At 43.9% G+C, this 15,716-nt stretch overlaps 1 protein-coding gene across 5 annotated transcripts in view; it reads right to left on the bottom strand.

Moving 5' to 3' along the window:
- The window catches only part of ryk (receptor like tyrosine kinase), a 434,764-nt gene extending 419,644 nt beyond the window's left edge, over nt 1-15,120 (bottom strand). For all 5 annotated transcript variants that reach the window (XR_013497447.1, XR_013497448.1, XR_013497449.1 and 2 more), the window contains exon 1: nt 14,866-15,120. Coding sequence is in view for 2 of the 5 variants with exons in the window: in XM_078209276.1 (XP_078065402.1) it covers nt 14,866-15,004 (139 nt within the window). In the remaining 3 variants the exon portion in view is untranslated. The remainder of the gene's footprint in view (nt 1-14,865) is intronic.
- Between the last annotated feature and the right edge of the window lie 596 nt (nt 15,121-15,716).

The raw sequence follows: 15,716 nt of genomic DNA, 5'->3' as shown, positions 1-15,716 counted from the left end.
CGCACTCTGGTGAGGTCACAGTTTCAATATCCCTTACCATAAATCCGGAGTCTAGAACCGAGGGTGATCTGAGCGATTCGAACCCGCTCACTCAAGGGAGACGGCTGGTCAGGAGATAAAGAACAGAGTCTCTCTGTTCTCTCTCTTAGAGACCTACTCGAGTGGAGTGGGTGCAGGGTGGCCGTTGTCCCACCGACAAGGGAGAGAATCACTCAGGCCTTGGTGGCAGTTTTGGGATGGCTGTCTGATATAAGTATCAGGCTACCGGTCAGGTATAAACGATGAGTATGGTTCAGCACTCTCTCCTGCGGAGTTGCCCCAGTGCAACATTCCCCAGCCTTTGAAATTTCAAGGCCTGTAAGAGAGAGACACTCGCAGCTATCGGCAGACCCCCAAATACCGGCCTGTAAGTGGAGTAAAGAGAAAGATCCCGCTAGAGAGTCCATCCATATTTCTTTTGAATTCATTCGTCTCCACTTCACCACCCTCATGGACAGTGAACTCCACGTCATTCCCTCACTGCATAATAAATTTCTTCCTCATATTCCCTCTGCATCTCTTGCCCAAAATCCTCAATCTATGGCCCCTGTACCATCAACAGCTGGAACAGTTTTTCCTTGTCTACCTCGCCAAACCCTGTCATAATCTTGTACACTTCTATCAAATCTACCCTCAATGTCTTCTGCCAACCCCAGCTGCTCCAACCTAACCTCAGAGTCAAAGAACAAAGAACAAAGAATACAGCACAGGGACAGGCCCTTCGGCCCTCCAAGCCCGCGCCGCTCCTTGGTCCAAACTAGACCATTCTTTTGTATCCCTCCATTCCCACTCCGTTCATATGGCTGTCTAGATAAGTCTTAAACGTTCCCAGTGTGTCCGCCTCCACCACCTTGCCTGGCAGCGCATTCCAGGCCCCCACCACCCTCTGTGTAAAATATGTCCGTCTGATATCTGTGTTAAACCTCCCCCCCTTCACCTTGAACCTATGACCCCTCGTGAACGTCACCACCGACCTGGGGAAAAGCTTCCCACCGTTCACCCTATCTATGCCTTTCATAATTTTATACACCTCTATTAAGTCTCCCCTCATCCTCCGTCGTTCCAGGGAGAACAACCCCAGTTTACCCAATCTCTCCTCATAACTAAGCCCCTCCATACCAGGCAACATCCTGGTAAACCTCCTCTGTACTCTCTCCAAAGCCTCCACGTCCTTCTGGTAGTGTGGCGACCAGAACTGGACGCAGTATTCCAGATGCGGCCAAACCAACGTTCTATACATCTGCAACGTCAGACCCCAACTTTTATACTCTATGCCCCGTCCTATAAAGGCAAGCATGCCATATGCCTTCTTCACCACCTTCTCCACCTGTGACGTCACTTTCAAGGATCTGTGGACTTGTACACCCAGGTCCCTCTGCGTATCTACACCCTTTATGGTTCTGCCATTTATCATATAGCTCCTCCCTACATTATTTCTACCAAAATGCATCACTTCGCATTTATCAGGATTGAACTCCATCTGCCATTTCTTTGCCCAAATTTCCAGCCTATCTATATCCTTCTGTAGCTTCTGACAATGCTCCTCACTATCTGCAAGTCCTGCCAATTTTGTGTCGTCCGCAAACTTACTGATCACCCCAGTTACACCTTCTTCCAGATCATTTATATAAATCACAAACAGCAGAGGTCCCAATACAGAGCCCTGCGGAACACCACCAGTCACAGGCCTCCAGCCGGAAAAAGACCCCTCCACTACCACCCTCTGTCTTCTGTGACCAAGCCAGTTCTCCACCCATCTAGCCACCTCCCCCTTTATCCCATGAGATCCAACCTTTTTCACCAGCCTACCATGAGGGACTTTGTCAAACGCTTTACTAAATTCCATATAGACAACATCCACGGCCCTTCCCTCGTCAACCATTTTGGTCACTTCTTCAAAAAACTCCACCAGGTTAGTGAGGCATGACCTCCCTCTCACAAAACCATGCTGACTATCGTTAATGAGTTTATTCCTTTCTAAATGCGCATACATCCTATCTCTAAGAATCTTCTCCAACAACTTCCCCACCACGGACGTCAAGCTCACCGGCCTATAATTACCCGGGTTATCCTTCCTACCCTTCTTAAATAACGGGACCGCATTAGCTATCCTCCAATCCTCTGGGTCATAGAGGTTTACAGCATAGAAACTGGCCCTTCGGCCCAACTTGTCCATGCCGCCCTTGTAGGTAAGATCCCTCATCCCTGGAACCATTCTTGTAAATAGAACATAGAACATAGAACATTACAGCGCAGAACAGGCCCTTCGGCCCACGATGTTGCACCGACCAGTTAAAAAAAAACTGTGACCCTCCAACCTAAACCAATTTCTTTTCGTCCATGAACCTATCTACGGATCTCTTAAACGCCCCCAAACTAGGCGCATTTACTACTGATGCTGGCAGGGCATTCCAATCCCTCACCACCCTCTGGGTAAAGAACCTACCCCTGACATCGGTTCTATAACTACCCCCCCTCAATTTAAAGCCATGCCCCCTCGTGCTGGATTTCTCCATCAGAGGAAAAAGGCTATCACTATCCACCCTATCCAAACCTCTAATCATCTTATATGTTTCAATAAGATCCCCTCTTAGCCGCCGCCTTTCCAGCGAAAACAATCCCAAATCCCTCAGCCTCTCCTCATAGGATCTCCCCTCCATACCAGGCAACATCCTGGTAAACCTCCTCTGCACCCTCTCCAAAGCCTCCACATCCTTCCTGTAATGTGGGGACCAGAACTGCACACAGTACTCCAAGTGCGGCCGCACCAGAGTTGTGTACAGTTGCAACATAACGCTACGACTCCTAAATTCAATCCCCCTACCAATAAACGCCAAGACACCATATGCCTTCTTAACAACCTTATCTACTTGATTCCCAACTTTCAGGGATCTATGCACACATACACCTAGATCCCTCTGCTCCTCCACACTATTCAAAGTCCTCCCGTTAGCCCTATACTCAACACATCTGTTATTCCTACCAAAGTGAATTACCTCACACTTCTCCGCATTAAACTCCATCCGCCACCTCTCGGCCCAACTTTGCAACCTGTCTAAGTCTTCCTGCAAACTACGACACCCTTCCTCACTGTCTACCACACCACCGACTTTGGTGTCATCAGCAAATTTGCTAATCCACCCAACTATACCCTCATCCAGATCATTAATAAATATTACAAACAGCAGTGGCCCCAAAACAGATCCCTGAGGTACACCACTTCACACCCTCTCAAAGCCTTTCGCATCTTTCCTGAAGTGTGGTAACCAGAACTGGATATTGCACTGAGGCTTAACCAGGTTCAGTATAACTTCCCTACTTTTATACTCAATGCCTCTATTCTTTAGGCCCAGATCACAAATGCTTTGCGAACCAGTCTCACAGAATCCCTACAGTACAGAAAGAGGCCATTCGGCCCATCGTGTCTGCACCGACCACAATCCCACCCAGGCCCTACCCCCATATCCCTACATATTTTACCCACTAATCCCTTTAACTTACGCATCTCAGGACACTAAGGGCAATTTCTTTAGCATGGCCAATCAACCTAACCTGCACATCTTTGGACTGTGGGAGGAAACCGGAGCACCCGGAGGAAACCCACGCAGACACGAGGAGAATGTGCAAACGCCACACAGACAGTGACCCAAGCCGGGAATCGAACCCAGGTCCCTGGAGCTGTGAAGCAGCAGTGCTAACCACTGTGCTACCGTGCCATCTCTCAATATGTTGTGCTGCCGTCAAACATTGATGCACATGGAAGCCCCAAGTCCCTCTGTCACTGCATACTCTTTGAACTGTACCATTAAGTCTATATTGCCTCTCCCTATCCCCTCTATCAAAATGCATCACCTCACATTCTTCTGTGTTAAATTTGAAAATGTAAACTTGTCCACTTTGGTGGGAAGAATTGTTGGGATGCCAGATCAGAAACCCCAGGGTTTCCAGGACTAGACTAAACCTCAACATTTTTTCTACTTTGGTGTAAATATGAGAAAAGGATGCTTTGCTCCAGGAGTAATTCCACTGACAAACTAGGGATCTTGCATCAAAACGAGCTTCATTCATAACAGTTTAAGCATAACTCTAACAAAATGAAACAGTTTAACTCTTAACTGTTGAACAATTTTTAAACATGAAAGGAATTTTTAACATCACTATTCAGTTTCAATCGAACAATATTTATCTTATAGACCTAAACGCTTCTTTAAAATTAAGATAGCAAATACAGGGATACTTGCTTTGGCTTGGGTTAACAGCTTTGGAGCTTCCAGAGAGATTTTGTAGAGAGAGAGAGAGAGAAAGAGAGCAGCTTGTAGGCTGCTGTCTTTAAATAGCCCTCTCCAGCAACTGAACTCAGAAAGCTGTTTTTCTCAGCTACAAACCTAGCGCCTCCCATTTCTAGCATCACAGGACTATATGACATATATCTTATTCACCTTTTCATTATTTTAAAATCAAGAAAGCACCCCAAGAGTCCCCTTCTTTGGTAAACAAAAGCTCATTCAGCTTTCTGCTAAATAAACACTTAGAAACAGGTGCCAGAGTGTGGAAACTGGGGGTTTTCACAATAACTTCACTGCAGTGTTAATATAAGCCTACCTAAATCACTAATAAATAATAAAATACCTGGTTAAAATCAATAATTATTCAGCTTTAGAGCATCTGCTCTATTCCTGCCAGACAAACCAATTGTTTGTAGCAAAACACTAAATCTAAAAGTAGCTCTTCCCCCCACCAAACATAAAATACAGTAATAGCAGTATCACCACAGAATATAAAAGCAGACTTAGTGAGTAGGGACATGTTTGGAGCAACTTGTGGGCCGAAGGGCCTATTTGTGCTGTAGCTTTTCCATGTTCTTTTATTTAAATGACAAGAGGCTGCTGTCGTATAGAGGGTTCTGGGTGCCCACGCACATGAATCACAAAAGTTAGCATGCACATGCAGCAAATAACTAGAAAAGCAATTGGAATGTTGGTCTTTATTGCAAATTGAACGGAATATAAAAGTAGGGACGTTCTGTTACAAATGTACAGGGAACTAGCAAGACAGTAACTACGGGTACATTTTTGTTTCCTTTGCTTTTAAGTAGGCGGATACTTGCATTCTAGGTAGCTCAGGGAAGGTTCACTCGTGGGATCCTGGGATAAAGGTTGAGCAGGTTGGACCTTTATACATTGGGAGTTTGAAAGAAAGATGATCTTATAGAAACATAAGATTTTGAGGGGGCTTGACAGGATGGATGCTGAGAGGATGTTTCCCTTTGGAGGGGAATCCAGAACTAGGGTGCGCAGTTTCAAAATAAGAGGTTACCCATTTAAGGAGGAATTCCTTATTCAAGGGATGTCGGACTTTGGAATTCTCTTCCCCACAGAGCAATGGAGGCTGGGTCATTAAATTTATTCAAGGTTGATTATTGATCTTAAAGGGAGCGAAAGATCATGGGAGGCAGGCAGGAAAGTGGGCTAAACCTATAATCAGATTAGTCATGAGTGTATTGAATGGGGTGGGGCAAATGACCTGCTCCTATTTCTTATGATCTCGTGTACTTAGGAGGCGATTGATTTTACATTAATATACAAGACTTTTACACTGTGTGCGTATAATATATACACAAAGAAATGAAAGGTTTGACAGGTGGTTGAAGGAAAAGATGAGGTCTTCTGCTGATATGGGGACAAACACCAACAAGACAAGTTGTTCTAAACAGCTTGCTTCCATAAGGTAATTTCCATGAAATTCTATACTCTGTAAATGACCTGAGGGTGGAATACAGTAACTAGATAATTGCTTACATTTTTCCCTCATTTTTGTTACCCTGCAGAAAGATATAAAAGAAACAACTTCAAAAATATCCAAGATTTTCCCTATTAAACATAAATTTCGAAAGAACTCTGAAGCACAGCTGCTCTGCTACCAGAGCATATCAAAGGCTAGGAATCCTGCGGCAAATAACTCACCTCCCATCCCTCCAAAGCCTGTCACCATCTACAAGGTATACATCAGGACTGTGATGGAATATTCTCCACTTGTCTGGATAAGTGCTGCTCCAACACTCAAGGAGCTCAACACAATCCAGGACAAAGTAGCCCGCTTGATTGTTACCTCTTCCACAAATATTCAATCCCTCCACCACCGATGAATAGTAGCAGCTATGTACACCAGCTACAAGATGCATTGCTGCCAAGATTCCTTAGGCAGCACTTTCCAAACCCACGACCATTGCCATCTAGAAGGATAAGGACATCAAATGCCTGGGAAGACCTCTATGACTCTATGACCACCATGTGGAGATGCCGGCATTGGACTGGGGTAAACACAGTAAGAAGTCTCACAACACCAGGTTAAAGTCCAACAGGTTTATTTGGTAGCAAAATCCACTAGCTTTCGGAGCGGTTGGAATGCGAATCTTTATAGGTAATCAAGTCTTAAAGGTACGGACGATGTGAGTGGAGAGAGGGTTAAGCACAGGTTAAAGAGATGTGTATTGTCTCCAGACAGGACAGTTAGTGAGATTTTGTAAGCCCAGGCAAGTCGTGGGGGTTACAGATAATGTGACATGAACCCAAGATCCCGGTTCAGGCCGTCCTCATGAGTGCGGAACTTGGCTATCAGTCTCTGCTCAGCGACTCTGTGTTGTCGTGTGTCGTGAAGGCCGCCTTGGAGAACACCTTGGAGATCTATGACCACCACCCAGAGGTTCCCCTGCAAGTCACTCATATTCCGACTTGGAAATATATCACCATTCCTTCACTGCCACTGGGTCAAAATCTTACAATTCCCTCACTAACAGCACTGTGGGTGTACCTACACCACAGGGACTGCAGCGGTTCAAGAAGGCAGCTCACCACTATCTTCTGAAAGGTAACTAGCGATGGACAATAAATGTTGGCCCAGCCAGCAATGCCCACATCCCATAAAATTAAAAAAAAAGGGGTGATTCTAAAAGCAACAGAAGTTAATACAATTTTTTCTACTTCACAATTTTTGCTGATTCCAAGATGGTTGACAAGAAGGCATGTTTAATATCTTTGTGTGATCAGGATTTACTCGAGGATTCCATTGTAAATGGATTGAAATAAAATCACAGAATTTCCCCACTACCATTTGAATGAATTTTGCACACAAAAAATGCGTAGACTTTAAAGCTGCCCCATCATTATACCAATGTTGATTTACTGAGGTTTAATTAAATATATCACAAAGTCAGCTGACAAAAAGAGATTGTCGTAAATGGTTTAAAGGAGGCTGCAGCTGTAGCATATTGAAGCACATGTGCTACAGATGGCACTGTAAATCTTTAGTCAACGTCAACCAAGCTATTTTAAAACCTGCCATCAAGAATTCAACATGGTGTGTGTACTTGGAATTCAAAAAAGGCAGAAAAATACTTAAAAATGAAAAACTGATTGTTAAGGGTATGTTAGATACAAATACATAGTGGATGCACTGCGTAATGAGGGGGGCGGGGGGACAACAAAGAATGTGATCAATTCTTGTTCACATACTCACAGAGCCCAAATCTTTCATGTCAACGTCAGGATCCAGATAACCTTTCATAAAAGTTTGTTGATACTCATTAAATGGAACATGAACTATTTCAATTAGTTAAGTGACAGTAACTGTTTCCTTGTACAAGATTTACTCTACTTCAAGTCTTCAGAGATATGTTTGCACTTGGATCAAATCCAAAATTAAATACAGCTGCTAACATGAATTATACATGCTTAAAGATAAACATTGATTTCACATCTACCCAGCTCATGAACCAGCTTTTACAAGGCACTTGGCAATACATAGAAGACAAGGGCTCACATGTTAAGATCACCACAACTTTGCTGCTTTTGTACTCTAATACCTCTAATTATGTAGAAACCAGGATCCTATATGTTTTTTTCTCCATTTTCAAAGAATCATTGAATTCCTACAGTGCAGAAGGAAGCCATTCAGCCCATCGAGTCAGCATCGACTCTCCGACAGAGCATCTCACCAAGGCCCTATCCCCATAACCCTACATATTTACCCCACTAATTCCACTAACCTACACATCTTGGGACACTAAAAAAACAATTCAGCATGGCCAATCAACTGCACATCTTTGAACTGTGGGAGGAAATGGGTTTGCTCAACCTTCAACAATTTTGCACATATACACCCTCTCCTGCAACCCATTCAGAATTATATTGACTACCCTCCGCCTTCCTACCAAAATGCATCACTTCATACTCCTCTGCATTAAATTTCAGCTAGACGTTTAACAACACCAGGTTAAAGTCCAACAGGTTTATTTGGTAGCAAAGGCCACAAGCTTTCAGAGTGCTGCTCCTTCGTCAGGTGAGTGGGAATTCTGTTCACAAACAGGGCATATAAAGACACAAACTCAATTTACAAAATAATGGTTGGAATGCGAATACTTACAGCAAATCAAACAATGTTTGTACCTTTAAGATTTGATTAGTTGTAAGTATTCGCATTCCAACCATTATTCTGTAAATTGAGTTTGTGTCTTTATATGCCCTGTTTGTGAACAGAATTCCCACTCACCTGACGAAGGAGCAGCGCTCCGAAAGCTTGTGGCTTTTGCTACCAAATAAACCTGTTGGACTTTAACCTGGTGTTGTTAAACTTCTTACTGTGTTTACCCCAGTCCAACGCCGGCATCTCCACATCTTAAATTTCAGTTGCCAGGTGTCCACCCATTCCACAAATTCACTATATACTCCCTAAGTCTATCCATCACTATTCTCCTCACAAAACCTCCAAGCTATGTGTCATCTGCAAATATAAAACTGTCGTGCACACACTAGCCGAGGGGACATTAATATATATCAAGAAAAGCAGCAGCCCCAACATCAACCGCTGGGGAACCCCACTGTTTACCTTCCTCCAACCGGAAAAACAATCATTCACCTTTTCTGTTAATTAACCAACTTCATATTCATGCTGCCACTTATCTTTTTATTCTATGGCTTTAACTCTGCTGACAAGCCACCTTAATGCACTTGAGCAAATGCCTTTTGGAAGTCCATGTACACTACATCAACCACAATCCCCTCATCAATCCTTGTTATCTCAGCCAAAACTCAATGTTAAGCACAATTTGGCTTTAATAAATCCACATTAATTAAGGTAGATTTGTCCAAATAACTTTGTATTGTTTCTGAAAGCTTACTGTGGCCAAATGAGCCACCAAAGGTGGTGACTGCAAAGCATAATGGGATAAGATGACCAAGTGTGCATAAAGACCGAGACAAACAGGCTGCAGCCTATGACATCAGGAATACATAGGAAATAGGCCATCCCGAAGTCAATGGACACGCTCTGGTCAAACATACTTGTTTACTAGATAAAAGGAGCGCCTTAGCCCCTTATTTGCGAGGGAGGTATGTGACCTACGAGCCTCCAGCACCCACAGGCATGGCTGCTTGGTACACACCCCGAAATCAGTGTGGCAGCACCCGATTGGATTCCATCGATCAGGATGATCGAGCCCTGATCGATTGATTGGTAATGATCGAGAGCCCACACTAAAGGGGGCGAAATAATCCAAGGATAAAGACGCTGCACAACACACTACCAGCAGCAGCAACTCTGGAGACCAACCACCATGAAGGACGACACTGGACCATCCAGAGGAGAAGGAGGAAGAACAGACCAGACCCAGAAGACAACGATCAGACCAGACCAAAGACCAGACCATACAGAGGTGACTGCAGAGACCAATGCGTGGATACAGGCCAATATCTGCTTGGGTACTTGTCAGCCACTCAAAATTAAGTCCAAGACCAGCGTTAAGTTTGAAGCTTCTGATTGTTCTGTAAAAGTAACTACCGTAGCTAATATTAATTGTGTGCATGAATAAATGTTATTGCATTAATAAGTCAACTCGCAGTTCTTTGTCCACCGTATAAGGGTTAAAAAAACACCGTGCTGCAAGGCACAACATTGGCGACTCTGGTGGGACATCGAAAAGTAGCCGTTGTTGCTCCGATATTGAATCCCACAGAACCTAATATTCCTGGAGATTTAGCCTGAGCCTGAATTAAGAAGACTCCACGTGACAGCCAGGATTTCAAGTAAATCGAAGGGAGTGGAAGGTCTATATTGAATGTTATTTAAAATTCAGAGCCAACAGGCGCACACTCCATATTGGACAAACAACTTTTTTTTTGGTACATTGTTCATTGTATTGTTTGTTAATAAGCAGGGATAGGGTAAACTCTGAAGGATAGAACCCGGAAGGATCAGGACTGGAACATACGCCGTATCCACTGTCCAATCGACTCCCTACCCCTTTCTTTGTGTGGAAAATGGCTACCGTAACTAATATTAATTAGCTAACTACTGTAGCTAATATTAATTGTGTGCATGAATAAATGCATTAATAAGAAGTCGATTCACAGTTCTTTGTCCACCGTATAAGGGTTAAAAACATACTGTGTGGCAAGGCACAACATTACCCACCACCAATATCAAACTGACTGGCCTGTAACTGTTGGGTTCATCCTTACACCCTTTTCTGATCAACGGTCTAACATCAGCAGTTCTCCAGTACTCTGGCGTCTTCCCTGTATCCAAGGAAGATTGAATGATTATGGCCAGTTTCTCTGTAATTTCTACCCTTACTTCCCTCAATGGTAGTCAAGAAGGCATACAGCATGCTTGCCTTCATCGGCCGGGGCACTGAGTTTAAAAATTGGCAAGTCATGTTGCAGCTTGAGAGAACCTTTGTTAGGCCACACTTGGAATATAGTGTTCAATTCTGGTCGCCACACTGCCAGAAGGATGTGGTGGCTTTGGAGAGGGTACAGAAAAGATTTACCAGGATGTTGCCTGGTATGGAGGGCATTAGCTACGAGGAGAGACTTTGCTCGCTAACAGTCCTGTCTGGAGACAATACACATCTCTTTAACCTGTGCTTAACGCTCTCTCCACTCACATTGTCTGTACCTTTAAGACTTGATTACCTGTAAAGACTCGCATTCCAATCATTATTTTGTAAATTGAGTTTGTGTCTTTACATGCCCTGTTTGTGAACAGAACTCCCACTCACCTGACAAAGGGGCAGCAAGCGCTCCGAAAGCTAGTGGCTTTTGCTACCAAATAAACCTGTTGGACTTTAACCTGGTGTTGTGAGACTTCTTACTGTGCTTACCCCAGTCCAACACCGGCATCTCCACATCATTTCAAACAAGAGCCCATGGAGATTTTCCAAGCATCCATGAATGTTTACCAGGCCTTATCGGTGGGCAAAGTGCTTGGCCAGAGGTAGGTTTTGTGCGTGCCACGAGACATGTCTGAAGTGCAGCTACCACAAGCGCAATGTAAAATGGGCTGGCTATGTCGTCTAAGGAAGGAGAGTGCAGGGAGGAGCACCAAGACAACGTGAAGATAATAACAGTAGTTGTAAAAGAAAGTTTGAGAACCACTGGCCTAGAAGATGAAGGTAAAAAGACATTTGTCACAACTGATACTGTATTTCATCAGCTTGTCATGTGACCCAAACAACACTCTTCAGTAAACTATAATGAAAACAAATCCCAACAAGCACTAAAAAAATTAAACAACCAAATACACACCAACAGTTCAAATTGCTAATACAACCACAAAAAGCTGCAGCTTGTACCTCTCACACCCTAGGCCAACACATTGCCAACTCACCCAGTACCCAGCATGCACCTCAAGAACCATGTGGACCTGACTGAAAAATACTCCCATTCATGAAAGCATCAAAACTTTTATTCTCCACAAGTGATTAATTACTTCTAAAAATAAAGTCCTGATATCATACCTGGCCATCTTGCATAATTCTAATTTCCAGTGCTACAGCAGCAAGAAGAAGAGCATTTGAAATGAAAGGACTCTGCCATGAAGGGTATCCTTCAAGTGCTCTGGTTTCCTCCCATACTCCAGAGATGTGAGAGTTAAATTGGCTGGCCATGGTAAGTTGCCTCTCAGTGTCAGAGGGATTAGCAGGGTAAATATATGGAGTTACAGGGATAGAGCATGAATGGGATTGTTGTCGGTGCAGGCTCAATGAGCCGATCGGCCTTCTGCTGTACTGTAAGGATTCAATGATTCGATGAACAGACAAAAGATTGGGTGCTTGAGAAAGCTGGTGTCAAGAAGAACTTGTCTGAAGCAGTGATAACAAGGTCATATATATATTGGACATGTGATGTGAACAGGAGACTGCTTTACAAACAAATTAAGTGCTCATATTCCTCTCTCACTCTGTGCAGTGCATTCAAATACCACTGTCTCTCATATGCATCAGCTTGATTTCCCCCCCCCCCCACTTTGCATTTCAATCAAAACCATGTGACCTTTACCTGACTGTCAGACTGCATCTCTTGATTGGAAAGGCATCTCGATTGCCAAAACATCCCAAGTCCAACTTTCACTAGTCTATTATAATATCAAGTTTGGCACATGCTTTAAGACCTTCTTGCAAACCCCAGTGGGACTGAGGACCTGTTCTATACCACTAACACAATTAACTAAATGCTATCATGTTTCCTTCTAAACTAAGATCATAAACTTCAATACTTAAACTAAAAGTTACACAAACACAATTAAGCACAATTTTTACCTGCAGAGGTTCTGGTTGCAGAATGCATTTCAAAATACTATAATGCATATCAAATCATAGTGAAACATTGACAAAACATGTCCAACTTGTTAACAATTGCACATGGCAGAAAAATTCAACTGCCTGCCAATTAATTATTTTGCAAACCCGCAAGTTACAGTAGAGAAGCAGACCATTCACTCCGACTGGTTGCTGTCCGTGTTTATACTTGACCCCAAGTAGACTCTGCCCACGTTTATACTTCACTGCAGCTAGTCTCTGCACAGGGTGTTTTGTTTTAAAGCTTTTTAACAAATCTTTATTAAATATTGTTTCCAGGATCAGATTTGAAATTATGGGTCAATTGCTCACCCTAATATTTATTAACAATTTAGGCTTGGTGCGCAAGACATGATTTCAAAATTTGCAGGTGATACAACGAGAAGGATTTGCAACAATGGTTCCAGTTAAATAGATAGATTAGAGAAGTTGGGAATATTTTCTTTGAAGAAAAGGTTGAGGGGAGATTTGATACCAGATTTCAAAATCATGAGGGTCTGAACCAAGAGAAATTGTTCCCATTGGTGCAGAATTGGACATAACAGAACTAACTGGACATAACAGAACTAACTGGACATAACAGAACTAACCGGACATAACAGAACTAACCGGACATAACAGAACTAACCGGACATAACAGAACTAACTGGACATAACAGAACTAACTGGACATAACAGAACTAACTGGACATAACAGAACTAACTGGACATAACAGAACTAACTGGACATAACAGAACTAACCGGACATAACAGAACTAACCGGACATAACAGAACTAACCGGACATAACAGAACTAACCGGACATAACAGAACTAACCGGACATAACAGAACTAACTGGACATAACAGAACTGGGGGTGGCACTGTGGTTAGCACTGCTACCTCACAGCGCCAGAGATCCAAGTTTGATTCCCGGCTTGGGTCACTGTCTGTGCGGAGTTTGCACATTCTCCCTGTTTCCTCCGGGTGCTCCGGTTTCCTCCCACAGTCCAAAGATGTGCGTGTTAGGTGGATTGTCCATGCTAAATTGCCCCTTAGTGTCAGGGGGACTAGCTAGGATAAATGCATGGGGTTATGGGGATAGGACCTGGGTGGGATTGTGGTCAATGCATACTCAATGAACCAAATGGCCTCCTTCTGTACTGTAGGATTCTATGGTTCTAACTAGACATAACACTTCAGTCAGGGCTGAACCAATGTTTTAAACAAGTTGAACATTAGTCTGTATTTGTACTTTGCGTCCCTTTTTATTAAAAGCCCAGAATTCTGTTTACTTTGCAAACTGATTTCTAAACCTGCTCTACAACCTTCAATGATTTTTGCGCAAATTACTTCCAGGTTCTTCTTCTCCTGCATCTCCTTTCAAATAGTACTCTATTGATATTGCCTCTTCTTGTTCTTCCTACTAAAATGTATCACTTCACACTTCTGTACATTAAAATGTCACCTATCACTAGCCCGCCCATTCTAGCAGTCTGCTATGTTGTTTTGAAGTTTAACCTTATCTGCCTCTCGATTTCCCTTCCATTGTTAGGTAGCATGTAGACTATAATATTAGTGCATTAATCTCCCAACTTCAGACCATGCAACTTTCTCTCACTGTTCACTGCCAGCATGATAGCATGCCATCACCTCATGGTTAGAAATATATTCAGCCATTCAAGCCCTCTCTGCTGCTGGACACGAACCAATCAGTTTGGGAGTATGATTTGTGTCACTGGACAGAGGGACCCTGCTTGTACTTACCAGTAGTATTTTTATCAATTCACCTGGATTAATAACAAACCAATCCATTTTCAGTATTGTACAAATCAAGTTTCACCTATTTTTTGTACACAAATACAAGGCATTTTACCAATAACGTATGCTAAATTATGATACAGATGAGGACTGAAATGATCATTTGACCAGATAGTTTAGATTGAAATGGCAAGTTAGTGTAGCTGTGGGAGATAGTCTGTCTCCTGGAGAATCGGGCTCTTTGTGTTGGATAAGAAGCTCCTCAGTTTTCACCCTCTGGATAAACCACTACAGCCATGTTCTTCCCAGTGCCCAGGGCTGATCCCAGGCCTCTTCCCCGGGATGGGGCACTCCAACTAAAGATTTAACCCGGGGCCCGCTGGTCGGTCGGCCTGCCTCCGCCCGCCCTCCCTCCCTCCCTCCCTCCGTCCGTCCGTCCCTCACTCACTCACCGATCAGCCTCCGCATCTCCTCCACGCTCAGGTAAACGTTGACCCCGGGACCACCCCGACACAAACCACCGCAGCTCCACAGCAACACGAGAGCCCGCCACAGGATCGGCAATACCCCACGGCCAGGTGTGCTCGCCATTGCGGAGCGCCGCTTTCTGAACTCAGTGGCCGCTCCTGGCTCTACCCCGCGCCACAAAATCTCCAGCCCCCTCTCCGCTTCTTCATGGCCGCGTTCGGGCCTGGGCAGCGCGCCTGCGTCCTGGCCGGGCCCGGGCAGCGCGCCTGCGCTTACAAGCACGCAGTTTTTCGTCACTAGGTCTTTAGTTAATTTGAGCTCAGCTGCCCTGATATGGGGTAACTCAGGGGTTTGGATTGATCCCATTCTTCACTGACTTCAACTCTTCAATCTCCAGTTGATCCTTTCCACACTGAACAAGCTATATTCTGGACACTGTCCACCCCCTCAGCTATCTGGACTTAGCCCAATCCAGGCGTGAATGTGTGGTCCTAAACCAAAAGAGAAAATGCTGGCCAATCCCAGCAAGCCTGGTAGCATCTGTAAGGAGAGAAAAGAGCTGACGTTTCAGGTCCAAATGACCCTTTGGCAAAGCTAAAAGGCATAGAAAGTGGGAGATATTTATTTATACTGCAAGGTGAGAATGAAAGATGAGTCATAACCACAAATATAATGGCTTCCCATTAGAATAAAAGATGTGAATGGCCAAACTGCAGAGAAGCTGAAATCAGGTGGTAAGCTGTGACAGATGAAGATGTGGGAGGAGGGGTGGATATGGGTGGGAGAGAACTAAAATGTGAAAAAGGGGAGGAAAGAGTGGGGGGAAAGAAACACG

This window comes from Mustelus asterias, chromosome 3, assembly GCF_964213995.1.
Source record: "Mustelus asterias chromosome 3, sMusAst1.hap1.1, whole genome shotgun sequence".
Taxonomy (NCBI): domain Eukaryota; kingdom Metazoa; phylum Chordata; class Chondrichthyes; order Carcharhiniformes; family Triakidae; genus Mustelus; species Mustelus asterias.
The sequence above is the reverse complement of the archived record's forward strand: the minus strand, read 5'-3'. Positions and strand labels throughout refer to the sequence as shown.